General features: G+C 46.3%; 1 protein-coding gene across 1 annotated transcript in view; it reads left to right on the top strand.

Moving 5' to 3' along the window:
• Positions 1 to 16114, top strand: part of GBA2 (glucosylceramidase beta 2) — a 62952-nt gene that overhangs the window by 24896 nt on the left and 21942 nt on the right. The window contains exons 5-6 of the mRNA XM_038401626.2: positions 2997 to 3236; positions 3907 to 4009. Coding sequence (XP_038257554.1) covers positions 2997 to 3236; positions 3907 to 4009 — 343 coding nt within the window. The remainder of the gene's footprint in view (positions 1 to 2996; positions 3237 to 3906; positions 4010 to 16114) is intronic.

Raw genomic sequence — 16114 nt, 5'->3', positions numbered from 1 at the left:
CCCCAGGCCGGGGAAGCTGCCGCAGAAGGGGCGCAATCCCCCAATTCCCCGACAAGTGCAGGTAGCCAGCGGCGCAGCCCTGTGTGTAATCCAGCTGAGTGCTGCCTAGCTCACGGCCTGTCCTCGCTTCGGGTCAGCCCTGTGCCTGGGCGTGAGGCTGCCCCAGAAAGTATGAGAACATAAGAATGGACCTACTGGGTCAGATCAAAGGTCCATCTAGCCCAGTATCCTGTCTTCCGACAATGGCCAATACCAGGTGCTTCCGAGGGAATGCACAGAACAGGCAATCATCAAGTGATCCATCCCTGTCGCTCATTCCCAGCCTCTGGCAAACAGAGGCTAGGGACACCATCCCTGCCCATCCTGGCTAATAGCCATTGATGGAGCTATCCTCCATGCATTTATCTAGTTCTTTTTTGAACTCCTGGCAAGGAGTTCCACAGGTTGACTGTGCACTGTATTGAAAAAGTACTTCCTTTTGTTTGTTTTAAACCTGCTGCCTATTAATTTCATTTTGTAGCCCGTAGTTCTTGTGTTATGAGAAATAGTAAGCAACACTTCCTTTATCTACTTTCTTTACAACAGTCATGATTTTATAGACCTCAATCATATCTCCCCTTTTCAAAGCTGAAAAGTCCCAATCTTATTAATCTCTCCTCATACGGAAGCCATTCCAGACCCCTAATCATTTTTGTTGCCCTTTTCTGAAACTTTTCTGATTCCAATAGATCTTTTTTTGAGATGGGGCAACCAGAACTGCATGCAGTATTCACGATGTGGGTGTACCATGGATTTATATAGAGGCAACATGATATTTTCTGTCTTATCTATCCCTTTCTTAATTATTCCCAGCATTCTGTTCACTGTTTTGACGGCCCCTGCACATTGAGTGTGTTTTCAGAGAACTATCCACAATGACTCTAAGATCTTTCTTGAGTGGTAACAGCTAATTTAGACCCCATCATTTTATATGTCTAGTTGGGATGATGTTTTCCAATGTGCATTACTTTGCATTTATCAACATTGAATTTAATCTGCCATTTTGTTGCCCAGTCACCCAGTTTTGAGAAATCCTTTTGTAGCTCTTCGCAGTCTGCCTGGGTTTTAACTATCTTTAGTAGTTTTGTATCATCTGCAAATTTTGTCACCTCACTGTTTACCCCTTTTTCCAGATCATTTATGAATATGTTGAATAGTACTGGTCCCAGAACAGACCCCTGGGGGACACCACTATTTACCTCTCTCCATTCTGAAAACTGACCATTTATTCCTACCCTTTGTTTCCTATCTTTTAACCAGTTACCAATCCATGAGAGGACCTTCCCTCTTATCCCATGACAGCTTCCTTTGCATAAGAGCCTTTGGTGAGGGACTTTGTCAAATGTTTTCTGAAAATGGAAGTACACTATATCCACTGGATCCCCTTTGTCCACACGCTTGTTGACCCCCTCAAAGAATTCTGGTAGATTGATGAGGCATGATTTCCCTTTACTAAAACCATGTTGACTCTTCTTCAACAAATTATGCTCATCTATATGTTTGACACTATTGTTCTTTATTATAGTTTCAACCAATTTACCTGGTACTGAAGTCAGGCTTACAGGCCTGTAACTGCTGGGATCACCTGGGGAGCCCTTTTTAAAAATTGGCATCACATTAGCTATCCTCCAGTCATTTGGTACAGAAGCTGATTTAAATGATAGGTTACAGAATACAGTTGCATCCGATGAAGTGAGCTGTAGCTCACGAAAGCTTATGCTCAAATAAATTTGTTAGTCTCTAAGGTGCCACAAGTATTCCTGTTCTTTTTGAGACTACAGTTAGTAGTTCTACAATTTCACATCTGAGTTCTTTCAGAACTCTTGGGTGATACCATCTGGTCTGGTGACTTATTGCTGTTTAATTTATCAATTTGTTCCGAAACTACCTCTAATGATACCTCAATCTGTGACTGTTCCTCAGATCTGTCACCTAAAAAATATGGCTCAGGTTTGGGAATCTCCCTCATATCCTCAGCTGTGAAAACTCATGCGAAGAATTCATTTAGTTTCTCTGCAATGGCCTTATCTTCCTTGAGTGCTCCTTTAGCACCTCGATTGTCCAGTGGCCCCACTGGTTGTTTTGCAGGCTTCCTGCTTCTGATGTACTTTTAAAAAAAAAAATTGCTATTACTTTTTGAGTCTTTGGCTAACTGTTCCTCAAATTCTTTTTTGGCCTTTCTAATTGTATTTTTACACTTCATTTGCCAGAGTTTATGCTCTTTTCTATTTTCCTCACTAGGATTTAACTTCCTCTTTTTAAAGGATGCCTTTTTGCCTCTCACTGCTTCTTTTACTTTGTTGTTTAGTCACCGTGGCTCTTTTTTGATTCTCTTACTATGTTTTTTAATTTGAGGTGTACATTTAAGATGAGCCTCTATTATGGTGTCTTTAAAAAGTTTTCACACAGCTTGCAGGGATTTCACTTTTACCACTGTACCCTTTAATTTCTGTTTAAATAACCTCCACATTTTTGTGTAGTTCCCCTTTCTGAAATTAAATGCTTCAGTGTTGGGCCGCTGTGGTGTTTTTCCTGCCAGAGGGATATTAAATTTAATTATATTATGGTCACTGTAATCGAGTGGTCCAGCTATATTCACCTTTTGGGCCAGATCCTGTGCTGGTTTGGTTGGATGGCTCCAGGCACACCAGTTGCCCTTGGGGCCTTTACCCCTTTGTTTCCAGCACTGTGGGCATGCTTCCCTGGTGCTGCTTGGTGCAGAGCTGTCCTCCGGCATTGGTGCCCTGTGCTCTGGACTCTCAGCCTAGGCCTGAGCCCTCTGCCGCTCGCTATAGCAAAGGAGTCCCCAGGCCTTGCTGCATCGGCCCCGTTGCTCCCCAGAGCAGGCATGCCCCTGCAGCGCCCCGGCCCAGCCACCTCCTTGTGGTGCAGGGGATGCTCCAGGCCGTTTGCCTGGCAGGCTCTGAGGTGCGTGCTCCTGGCGCCTGTTTCCCCAGGACACCAGCCTGCCCGTGGGAGTGTTCGTCTGGGAGCTGGAGAACGGCAGCGATGAGGCTGTGGATGTTTCCATCATGCTGACTCTGCAGAACGGCACAGGCACCAAGGAGGACAAGAGAGGGGGCCACTGGAATGAGCCCTTCAGCCTGGAGAAGGAGGGCGCACGGGTCTCAGGAGTCCTGCTGCATCACTGCAGCCCCGTGAACCCCTACACCCTCGCCATCTCCGCCAGGGAGCAGGTAGAGGGGCAGGCTGGGCAGGCTGCTGTGTCTCAGTGCTGGGGGTGGGGGGCACCCGCATCTGTCCCTGGTGGCAGAGGCTCAGCGCCTGCAGGATTTGGGTTCTGGTGCCCCTCAGTCTGTCCTTGCCTGATCCCAGGGACAGGGCTCCCAGCACCCGGCTCTCCAGCTACAGCAATGTCTGTGGGCATGGGGGAGGGGCAGCTGCTGCAGGCTTCAGCCCTGGAGCTTCGGAGCTGGGCTTTGAACTCTGCTCTGCAGCCACAGGGGAGCCAGTGAAGCATGGATGGGGTGCATTTGCGCCGGGGGGAGGGGGGAGCTATGGCCATTGGGAGGCCCGGGGCTCCGGGCCCTAGTGCCGGCCCCAGTTCCAGGGAGGGCAGGGAAGTGGGTTGTAGGCTCTAAAGGGCTCTTACTTCCTGTCATCCCCTCTGTAGGCTGGGGGATGGGTAAGACCTAGACTTTCAGGTCCCTGGGGTGCGGGGGGAGCTGGGATTGATGGGAGTACAGAGTTGCGGCCAGTCGCTTACCAGAAAAGGAGCGACTCTCGCTGAGATACAGTCCTGAATACTGCCAGGGGCCTGGGCGCAGTCAGCCAGCAGGTGTTAGCTGTGCTGCTAGAAACAAATGGCTCCCCAAGACTTACCACGTCCTTCTCTTCCTCCACTAGGCCGGCTCAGGAGTGACCCACTTCACAGCGTTCAATCCCACTGGCACAGGGCAGGCAGTGTGGCAAGACCTCCTTCAGGACGGCAGGTTGGGCTCCCCAGCAGGTGAGGTGTTGCACGGGGCAGGTAACTCTCTGAGAAGAGGGGTGCACAGCTCTGCCGTCAGCGAGGCAGGGAGCTGCCAGACTGGGTCTGACCCGAGGCCCACCTAGTTCAGTACTGTCCCTGCTTCAGAGGAAGGTGGGAGACCCCACAGTAGCTGTTGTGGGATAATCGGCCTCCTACAAAGATAATCCTGCTCTCTGATAGCGAGAGAGTGGTTTAAAGCCTGAAGCCGGAGGTTTAAAATCCCTGCTATGATCATGCTGGGTAGTCTTCTCAGCCATAGAAATGTCCATCTTCTCTCTTTGTCTCCTGCTAAGTTCTTGGCCTCAGCAACTTCCTGTAGAAGTGAGTTCCACAGGCTAAGTGTGCACTGTGTGGACATGCATTTCCTTTGGTTGGGTGTGAATTTTCTGACTTTGAATTTCATTGAATGTCCTCTTATTCTTGTGTTCTGAGATATGGGGAGCAGACATTCCAAAAAGGCATTAGAATATTCTCTAGCTGGTTCCTTGTGCCTCTGAAGGCACTTCCTTGCTAGCTGTTTAAATCACTGTAAATATGAAAGGATCAATTTTATGAATTTGTTGAGATGCGGGTCAGATTTTAAAGGTGACATCAAATAAACTAGATTTGCCAATTGTCTTAAGTGTTCCAGCCAATCTTCAAATAGAATCTAATAGGCTAATCCCTTTGAATTGAATCCAGGGAGCGCTAGTTTACTAATTTAGTGCTAGGTTCTTTTCAGGTCAACTTTTAGCATGAATAGTGTTAAATCAGTAAAAGTGGCAAAGAGTCCTGTGGCAACTTATAGACTAACAGACGTATTGGAGCATGAGCTTTTGTGGGTGAATACCCACTTCGTCGGATGCATGGAGTGGAGATTTCCAGAGGCAGGTATAAATATGCAAGCAAGAATCAGGCTAAGGATAACGAGGTTAGTTCAATCAGGGAGGATGAGGCCCTCTTCTAGCAGTTGAGGTGTGAACACCAAGGGAGGGGAAACTGCTTTTGTAGTTGGCGAATCAGTCACAGTCTGTGTTTAATCCTGAGCTGATGGAGTCAAATTTGCAAATGAACTGAAGCTCAGCAGTTTCTCTTTGAAGTCTGGTCCTGAAGTTTTTTTGCTGCAGGATGGCCACCTTTACATCTGCTATTGTGCATCCAGCGAGGTTGAAGTGTTCTCCTACAGGTTTTTGTATATTGCCATTCCCAATATCTGATTTGTGTCCATTTATCCTTTTACGTAGGGACTGTCCACAAATCAGCCACACCATCACCAGTTCATTCACCTGCACGTCCACCAATGTAATCTACGCCATCATGTGCCAGCAATGCCCCTCTGCTATGTACATCGGCCTAACTGGACAGTCCCTACGTAAAAAGATAAATAGACACAAATCAGATATTAGGACTGGTACGTTGACCTGGGTCTGGGGCTTGGTCCTTTGGGATTGGGAGAATCTTTTTCTTTTACTGGGGTATTGGTTTTCATAACCATTCATCCCCATAAGGAGCAGTGCTGGTGGTGATACTGGGAAACTGGAGTGTCTGAGGGAATTGCTTGTATGACTTCCGGTTAGCCAATGGGGTGAGACTGAAGTTCTCTCTGTTTGGCTGGTTTGGTGCCTTAATAGTAAAGAACCCCCAGCCTTGGGCTGTGACTGCCCGGCTCTGAGCAGTTTGTCCTGAATTGATACACTCAGAAGTGTCCCGCCAAAGGATGCTTTGTTACACCCTGAAGCATGAACTTTAGGGACATAAAACATAAATCGGAAAGGACTCCCAGGGCTCTCAAACTCTGCCCTGTTATCCCAATACTTTACCTCATTTTTCAGTTAAGATAATAAGGAACATGGGCATGATGGCTGATGGAAAGGAGTGTATAGAAATAGAAATGACCACATCTGAACTGGAAGAAAAAATCAAAGAACTTGATGTGCTCTAATCAGGGGGACCAGATAATTTTCATCCCAGAATACTGAAAGAGGTTGCTTATGAGGGAGCTTATTCAGTAGCAAGGATTTTTAATAAATCTGTCTATTTGGCATTAGCACTATATGCCTGGAGAATAGCTAACACTGTACCTATAATTTAAAAAAGAGGAAAAAAGTGATCTGGGCAATTGCAGAGGTCTGACCTCAGCACTATGCAAGACTTTTTGGAACAACTTGTGAAAGAAAGAATAATTATATTAAATTTCTGGAGGTAAACAGAAAAGGGGATGTCGTGCAACACGGGTTACCAAAGGTAGATCATGCCAGACTAACCTGATTTCCTTCTTTCAGGAAATTCAGTACATCTGTAGAACGTTGGTTGCATCTTCCCTTGACTGGTGAACTGTTGATCACATACTGATGTGATTCTGGGTGAACTGTTGATTGGTTGAGAATAACCAAGTGTCCTGATGTAACACTTTAGAGGGGTAGCGGTGTTAGTCTGGATCTGTAAAAGTAGCAAAGAGTCCTGTGGCACCTTATAGACTAAAAGAAGTATTGGAGCATGAGCTTTCGTGGGTGCCTGTTGAAGAAGATGCAGCTGCCTTTTATAGTCTCTTGCCATGCGGCCTGTGCTTCCTTTGTTCCAAACACAAGCTGCCCAGCTCATGGCTTGGAAGCCTAAGGGCGTGGCTACACTTCCAGATGTAGAGCGCCGGGCATTAAACCAGCCCTTGGAGACAGCAGCAGGGAAAGAGCTTGTGACAGATTGGGTCACAGAAACCCCTTTGGGAACTGCCACCTGGTGTGGTGGGACTACCTCTGAGCCCGTTTTCCCCAGCAGCTTGGGACTTCTGCCAGACACGCCGGCCTGCTACAAACACAGACCCAGGTCTGAACCACGTCTCCCAAAAGCTGCAGGCTTAACTGAAAATAGCTTAAGAAGTGTCCCAGTTCCCAATGGGATCCAAACCCCAAATAAATCCGCTTTTACCCTGTATAAACTCATAAATTGTTCGCCCTCTATAACACTTATAAGAGAGAGATGCACAGCTGTTTGCCCCCCCAGGTATTAATACTTACTCTGGGTTAATTAATAAGCAAAAAGTGATTTTATTAAATATAAAAAGTAGGATGTAAGTGGTTCCAAGTAATAACAGACAGAATAAAGTGAATTACGAAGCAAAATAAAATAAAACATGCAAGTCTAAGCCTGATACAGTAAGAAAACAGAATAAAGGTAAATTTCACCCTCAGAGATGTTTCAATAGGCTTTTTTCACAGACTGGATGCCTTCCTAGTCTGGTCCCAATCATAGAATCATAGAATATCAGGGTTGGAAGGGACCCCAGAAGGTCATCTAGTCCAACCCCCTGCTCAAAGCAGGACCAAGTCCCAGTTAAATCATCCTAGCCAGGGCTTTGTCAAGCCTGACCTTAAAAACCTCTAAGGAAGGAGATTCTACCACCTCCCTAGGTAACGCATTCCAGTGTTTCACCACCCTCTTAGTGAAAAAGTTTTTCCTAATATCCAATCTAAACCTCCCCCATTGCAACTTGAGACCATTACTCCTCGTTCTGTCATCTGCTACCATTGAGAACAGTCTAGAGCCATCCTCTTTGAAACCCCCTTTCAGGTAGTAAAATCCTTTCCCCCGGTACAGTCCTTGTTCCAGCTCAGGTGGTAGCTAGGGGATTTCTCACGACTACAGCCCCCTTTGTTCTCTTTGGCAGAAGGCGGGAATCTTTTGTCGCTTTGGGTGCCCACCCCTCCTTCTAAATGGAAAAGCCCCAGGTTTAAGATGGATTCCAGTACCTGGTGACATGATCACATGTCCTGTGAGACCCCAAGCCTGACTCACAGGAAGGCTCGCAAATAAACAGAGCCATCAACAGCCAAGTGTACTGGTTGATGGGAGCCATCAAGATTCCAAGCCACCATTAATGGCCCACACTTTGCATAATCACAATAGGATCTCAGAGTTATATTTCATATTTCTAGTATCAGACACAAGAATGATACATTTATACAAATAGGATGACCACACTCAGTAGATTATAAGCTTTGTAATAAGAAAAGGAGTACTTGTGGCACCTTAGAGACTAACAAATTTATTAGAGCATAAGCTTTCGTGAGCTACAGCTCACTTCATCGGATGAAGTGAGCTGTAGCTCACGAAAGCTTATGCTCTAATAAATTTGTTAGTCTCTAAGGTGCCACAAGTACTCCTTTTCTTTTTGCGAATACAGACTAACACGGCTGCTACTCTGAAAGCTTTGTAATGATATCTTACAAGAGACCTTTTTCATGAAGCGTATTCCAGTTACATCATATTCACACTCATTAGCATATTTTCAGTAGATCATATGGAGTGCACCATCACACCCTTCTCCCGACTTACTGCCAGAGACTGGGACACAGACCATGGCGGAGGCAGTATACCTAAAATTCCTCTTTGGGCTCCCCCTGGGCCGACACTCTTGTGTCCCCCAAAAGGGAAGGTGACCCTGGTCCAGCTGTGGGTTCACAACTACCAACTATGACAGACTCTTTACTGGCCATCAATATCCCCCCCCCCTTCCCCTCAGGTTGGGCTTGCTTCCAGCAACAGAGTCCTTGGGGTCTGTTCCCACCACAGCAGTCACCAGGACCCCAACTTTCACCTCCAGGATACATGTTTCTGTGCACCTCTTCCACTCCATTACAGCCAGTCCATGCTTCTGGATCTCAATTTCTTTGTCTTTTAAGTCCAGGGTTTGCTGGTGGGCAGACTTTACCCAGGCACATTGTGCATCAGTTTCTATTCGTCTTCCCTTGAGACTATCACTCAATGAGTTGGGATACCACAGAGAACCCCTTCCTGCCAGAACAGGCACCCCTCCGCTCCTGTCTTGCTGGGTTAGACACTCCAGTCAGCTTCAGCACAGACCTAGAGGTTGGGCCACACCTCTCTGCAGTTCACTGAAACTGAGATCCACTCAGCTCAGGGGCTTGCCACAAGTACTCCTTTTCTTTTTGCGAATACAGACTAACATGGCTGCTACTCTGAAACCTGTTAGTTAACAGAGACTTTCCCAGCCCCCAGTGTTCAGCCTTCCTGGGCAGTTTGCAACTTGTGCAGTTTTAGCTTCTTCTGAATTTCACTCTTACTTATTTTGCTTCCTTTTCTGTCCCTATTTTCCTTACCCGAAATAAGCAAACAGAAAATAACAAACCGGTAACCACTTTGTCTGGTCTCCAGCCACCACCCAAAACTCACTTAAAATCACTGCCAGCATCTCAAAGCAATCAACTGTGCACAGATCCTGCTCGACTGCGCCACAGTGATGGGTTGGGTCACAGAAACCCCCTTGGGAACGGCCACCTGATGTGCTGGGACTAACTCTGAGCCTGTTTTTCCTGGCAGCCTGGGACTTCAGTGCTCTGCCTGGTTGTGTCAGACATGCCAGCCTGCTGCAAACCCAGACCCAGGTCTGAATCATGTCCCTCAAAAGCTGCAGGCTTAACAGAAAACAGCTTATGAAGTGCTCCTTTCTCCAGCACTCAGATGCCCAGTTCCCAATGGGATCCAAACCCCAAATAAATCCATTTTACCCTGTATAAGGCTTATACAGGGTAAACTCATAAATTGTTCGCCCTCTATAACACTGATAAAGAGAGATGCACAGCTGTTTGCCGCCCCCCCCCCAGGTATTAATACTTACTCTGGGTTAATTAATAAGTAAAAAGTGATTTTATTAAATATACAAAGTGGGATTTAAGTGGTTCCAAGTGATAACAGACAGAACAAAGTGAATGACCAAGCAAAGTAAAATAAAACACACAAGTCTAAGCCTAATACTGTAAGAAAGTGATTACAGATGAAATCTCACCCTCAGAGATGTTCCAATGAGCTTCTTTACAGACTGGACTTCCTCCTAGTCTGGGTCCAGCAATCATTCACACCCCTGTAGTTACTGTTCTTTGTTTCAGTTTCTTTCAGGCATCTCTTTGGGGCTGGAGAGGCTATCTTTTGTGCCACCTGAAGACAAAATGGAAGGGTCTCCCAGGACTTTATATAGTTTCTCTCTTGTGGGTGGAAACCCCTCCCCTGGGTGTAGAATCCCCTCTACAAGATGGAGTTTGGGAGTCACGTGGGCAAGTCGCATGTCCATGCATGACTCAGTTCTCTACAGGAACGTTCCCAGGAAGGGTCAAATGTGGACTGGTGTCTATCAAGGTCCATTTACTTGAATAACCGCCGTCACACTATGTTGATCAAATTTGCCTTAGGTTCTTTCTACAGCAAATGCTTTAAATACAAGCAAAGAGCCACTGCTCATAACTTCAGATATAAAAATGTTACATTTATACAAATAGGATGACCACACTCAGTAGATTAGAAGCTTTGTAATGATACCTTACAAGAACCTTTTGCATGAAGCATATTCAAGTTACATCATATTCACACTCATTAGTATATTTTCATAACATTATATGGAGTGCACCGTCACAGCGCTGCCGTGTGTTTACACTGTTAGCTGCAAGCACACTGACATGGCAACATTAGCAGCTCTTGCAATGCCACAGAGAGCAGTGCATTGTGGTAACTATCCCAGCATGCAAGTGGCTGCAGTGTGTTTTTCAAATGGGGAGGTGGAGTGTGACAGGGAGTGTGTATGTGGGGGGAGAGACTGTGCTTTGGGGGGCAGAGTGTGTCAGCATGCTGTCTTGTAAGTTCAGACAGCAGCAGACCCCTCCCACCACCACCTCACACACACACCCACCCACCCACACCCTACCCCTGTCTTGGCAGCAGCAGCAGCATTCCACAGTAATGGTTTGCTTTGTGTCCCAGAGCAGATAAGCAGCAGGCTGTCAGAAACAGAGCTTTGAAAGGGGATATCTGCATGCCTGCAGCCGAGTTCAAAACGATGACCAGAGTCGCCACTTGACTTCAGGGGATTATGGGATGTTTCCAGAGGCCAGTCACAGTGCAGTATTGCAACACATCGTCCACTCTGACCCTGGGGCATTTCAGCCAGGGCCCAGCAAACTTTATGCTTCTCGTGGAGATGGATTACCAGGAGTGCTCCAGCTGCAGAGTCCAGGCACTCTAAGTGCCTTGCCAGTGTGGACACCTCAGGAGTTAGGGCACCCGGGGCTGATTTAATGCGCTCTAACTTGCAAGTGTAGCCAAGCCCTTAGAGTCCTTGCCATAGGCAGGCCCCTGCATGCCTTGCTGAGTCACAAAGTGTATCTGCCTTCTCTCAGTGGGTCATTTGTATAGCTGATGGTCCTTAATGGGCCATCAAGCAGGCTAGGCAGTGCTGACACCAAATTGTCTGGGGTATCACCCAGAAGCATAGCACAAGTTTGAAATACAGACATACATACACATCTATAACTCATAACACAAAGGTGATACAAACAAGATTATCACATCTGGCAAATTATAACATTTTTGCAGATATCTTACATGGCAGATCTGACTGATTACTTCGTGGGTGTTACCCCAGGAGCCAACATTGGAAACAGATATAGAGCCAATACTCATAACTTTAAATACAAAAATGATACATGCATCCAGATAGCATAATCATAACCAGCAAATCATAACCTTGTCATAGACACCTCACGTGACCTCCTTCGTACAAGATTTAGTGCAACTGTAGGACCTAGGTTGCAACAATGATCAATATGGTCACAGTTCATGTCAGTAATGTCACATAGGGCTTCTGTACATCACCTGGAATTCCCCACCCCATGTACTTAGATGGATTTTTTTTGGTTATGTGCATTTTCTCCCTCCTTCCTCTGAAGCATCAGGGATGGTCACGGCTGGAGATGGTACACTAGGTGGGTAGGCCAGGGCTCTGAGATGGCACCGAGCGCGCGCTCTCTCTCTCAAGGGCTTGGCTGGCTGGTTTTTGCTCACATGTTCATGGTCTAGCTGGTCACCACAGGGACTGTGAGGGGTTTCTATTTCCTTTGCAGCGTTTGGGTGCAGGTCACTTGCCAGGATCATCTGGGAATATCTCACTTCATCAGTTCCCTGCCTCACGGGGGCCTCAGGCATGGTGCCTCTTGGCGCCTCCTGGCCTCTGCTTGTGGCATGTCACAGCTTAGTCTCCTGAGGGCTGCAAGGCTTTGGTCTCATTTCCGTTGTTGGGTTTAGTGTGTGGTGCTGGGCAGGGTCAGTGGCCTGGGATATATTGGAGGTCAGACTAAAGATCTGGTGATCACTTCTGGCTCTGTGAATGCACCAATCCAGTCTTGCAAGCAGTTGTCACAGACAAGGTTTGAGCTCAGTAGCTACATCAAAGAACAAAGCAAGTTACCGAGATGGCTTGGACATTTACTTGTGATCATCCACCATTGGGCTTTTGGCACCGAATGCATTTATCCTCTTCCAGTAATAGTCCAAGGAGTAAGGGTGCCATTGTGGTTAAGACACTTCTAAGAGTGTGGCCTCTGCTGTTGGAATGGATTGTTCCCAATGGGACCAGTTTACAGTATCAAAAGCAATTGCTTAAAGCTATAGTTCAGAACTCAGTTTGCTTGGACTTGCACAGGAGGGCATGCCTCAGCATTAGGTAACATCTAAAATACAGTTATGTGAGGTCTCACTACAGAGCATAGACTCACCAAGAGAACCCACAGCCATTGATGTTAAAGAACAGCAGGGGAAATACAAGCTTTTGAATGAAATCTCACCCCTTCTTCTCCCATTTGTGACAGGATCCCCAGGGTGCAGCCTGGGACCGTGGGACCACTGTTCCCCCTGAACTCTCTCCAGCCTGGGCTGTCTCTCACTATGCCCTGCTAGAGACCAGCAGCAACCCCGCCAGGCTCTGTGATCACTCAGCACAACCGCATGTGGAGTCCCACACCCAGCGAGATTGCATGAAGGCTCCCAGAGCCACTCCTGAATCACACAGAGAAAGGCCACAGCCAAATCCCCCCAGCTCCCAGCACTGTACCTCAGGAATAAACCGTCTTGCACTGTTCAAGACGAGCTGTGCAAGTTTATTAATTGGTTCACCACTTCATCAATGGAAAGTGGATATACACCGGCCTTTGCCAACCCAAGCAGGTTCACCAGACACTTCAGGCAAACTCACTGTTAAAGATAAACAGTTGGGGTATAGAATGTCACACCATTAACCCTGGAACCTCTCCACATGGTTGATCTGAGTGTCCATATTGCAGCTGCTTTGTGGGTTCATTCACCTCTTGGTCCTGTGACCCTGGATGAGGGGAGAGGCTGTCTCCAATTTCTCTGAGCTCTGGGGGTCCCACATGGTGACCTCAGTTTTATATACCCTGATTCCAGGGTTTGTTAGAGGGGCACCTTCTCATTTCTCCTGGGCACTTGCCAACTGATTTCAGCTGTTGCTCTGCTGCTTCCATGGGTATCCAGTAGATGGCACGGGTGTATAACACATTTCTTCAGTTTTCAGAGTAGCAGCCGTGTTAGTCTGTATTCACAAAAAGAAAAGGAGTACTTGTGGCACCTTAGAGACTAACAAATGTATTTGAGCAGAGCTGTAGCTCATGAAAGCTTGTGCTCAAATAAATTTTAGTTTCTAAGGTGCCACAAGTACTACTTTTCTTTTTACATTTCTTCAGTGCTTTTCTTATCAAGGCTTTGTATGTTTGGTTCAGTTCAAGGACTGTATTTCCGTATTAGCCCACATTGTTAATTAGAATATCCTCCTTTCAAAGTTATTCCCCAATTTATATCTTTCAGTATTCCTTCGTCTTTGTCATACAATTCCTATTTCTTCTAGAGTGCCACAATTACTTACAATGAAAACCAACAAAGTCCCTTATCTTCCAAATCTACACATCTGTGTAGATGTGCCTGGCTGTCCCTCACTGTCAATCTCTGAGGGCGGCCACAGCTCTTTCCTACAGTCCTTCGTGTGGTTTTGATTGTATATAAGCATTTCATATTATTTAGGGCTTGCAGCAGAACAAGGGACACTATTCACATCTAAAAAAGAAAAGGAGTACTGGTGGCACCTTAGAGACTAACAAATTTATTAGAGCATAAGCTTTCGTGAGCTACAGCTCAGCTCACGAAAGCTTATGCTCTAATAAATTTGTTAGTCTCTAAGGTGCCACCAGTACTCCTTTTCTTTTTGCGAATACAGACTAACACGGCTGCTACTCTGAAACCTATTCACATCTAGAATCATAGAATATCAGGGTTGGAAGGGACCTCAGGAGGTCATCTAGTCCAATCCCCTGCTCAAAGCAGGACCAACCCCAACTAAATCATCCCAGCCAGGGCTTTGTCAAGCCTGACCTTAAAAACTTCTAAGGAAGGAGATTCCACCACCTCCCTAGGTAAACCATTCCAGTGCTTTACCACCCTCCTAGTGAAATAGTGTTTCCTAATATCCAACCTAAACCTTCCCCACTGCAACTTGAGACCATTACTCCTTGTTTTGTCATTTGCCACCACTGAGAACAGTCTAGATCCCTCCTCTTTGGAATCCCCTTTCAGGTAGTTGAAAGCAGCTATCAAATCCCCCCTCATTCTTCTCCTCTGCAGACTAAACAATCCCAGTTCCCTCAGCCTCTCCTCATAAGTCATGTGCTTCAGCCCCCAAATCATTTTTGCTGCCCTTCGCTGGACTTTTTCCAATTTTTCCACATCCTTCTTGTGTGTGGGGGGAACAACCAAAACTGGACGCAATACTCCAGGTGTGGCCTCACCAATGCTGAATAGAGGGGAATGATCACATCCCTTGATCTCCTGGCAATGGCCCCACTAATGCAGCCCAAATTGCCGTTAGCCTTCTTGGCAACAAGGGCATGCTGTTGACTCATATCCAGCTTCTTGTCCACTGTAACCCCTAGGTCTTTTTCTGCAGAACTGCTGCTGAGCCATTCGGTCCTTAGTCTGTAGCGGTGCATGGGATTCTTCCGTCCTAAGTGCAGGACTCTGCACTTGTCCTTGTTGAACCTCATCAGATTTCTTTTGGCCCAATTCTCTAATTTGTCTGGATCCCTCTGTATCCTATCCCTACCCTCCAGCGCATCTACCACTCCTCCCAGTTTAGTGTCATCTGCAAACTTGCTGAGGATGCAATCCACACCATCCTCCAGATCATTAATGAAGATATTGAATCATTAGGTCTGTTTTAGTCTTTCAGGAACCAATAGTTAGATATATCACATAGGGTATGTCTACGCTGCGCGCTCCCTTTGGCACTGTGTACATCTACACTGCAGCTGCTCCTCCATCTGAAGAGGCATTACAATTTCAAGCCTTGTAGATCGAATGGTGTCAACTTACAGCTTCCCTCCATTTCTCTCGGCGAAGCTTCCCATCAGTCTAAGTTCAAGTTTAATGGTAAAAGTCTTTCTATTCTGGATGGTTAGTGGCAACCAGCAAATGCTGTGTGGGCTGATCCAGCCTCATGTCAGTCACTCGCAAAGAAAGCTGGTCATTGATGTTGGTTTCCCTATGAGGGTTTGTAATGATTTCCTGCTCACCCTTCTCTGAAGCTGATAGTAATGGCAGCAGCAACACGCAGAACAAGAGAGAGCCCATCGCACTCGGTGACTTCTGACAAGGATGGTAGAAGAATGGATGCATTGGGAAGGAAGTTATTCAGCCTCGCTTAGTATGAAACTGGCAAACTACCAAGCAGTCGTGTCTCGTTACCATTTCCTTTTTGGGGAAAAAAGTCTTGGCCAGGTCTTTGCCTGAGGATTGACAAAGACAGGTGACTGTGTTAATACAAGAGGGCAGCGTATAGCAGAGCATGAGCTAAGAGCTTCACTCGATGTTTGTGACTCAGTGGCAAGATCAGTTGCATCTTCAGTTACTCTTCGCAGACAGAGACAATACCTAAGATAGAAAATCTTCCAGGTGAAGGAGATGGACTTTTTAGTGACAAAACTAATGACATTTTAGGAAAGATAAAGGATACAAGATCAACAGCAATATCATTAGGTCTGTTTTAGTCTTTCAGGAACCAACTTTTAGATACATCACAAACAGTTTTACCTCCTTTATCCTTGTTGTTTTACTACACCCAAAGATGACAAGGATACCAACAACAACAACAACAAACCATGCAACTTCTCAGCAGCAACAGAGAAAGTCTTTAAACTATTCCTGGCATCGAGTCATTCTGCAATTTCCTCTTCTCTAAGAAATCTGAGAAGTGAG

The sequence above is a fragment of the Dermochelys coriacea genome, chromosome 5 (genome assembly GCF_009764565.3).
Source record: "Dermochelys coriacea isolate rDerCor1 chromosome 5, rDerCor1.pri.v4, whole genome shotgun sequence".
Taxonomy (NCBI): Eukaryota; Metazoa; Chordata; order Testudines; family Dermochelyidae; genus Dermochelys; species Dermochelys coriacea.
Note: the sequence above shows the minus strand (reverse complement) of the source record. Positions and strands in the feature narration are given on the sequence as shown.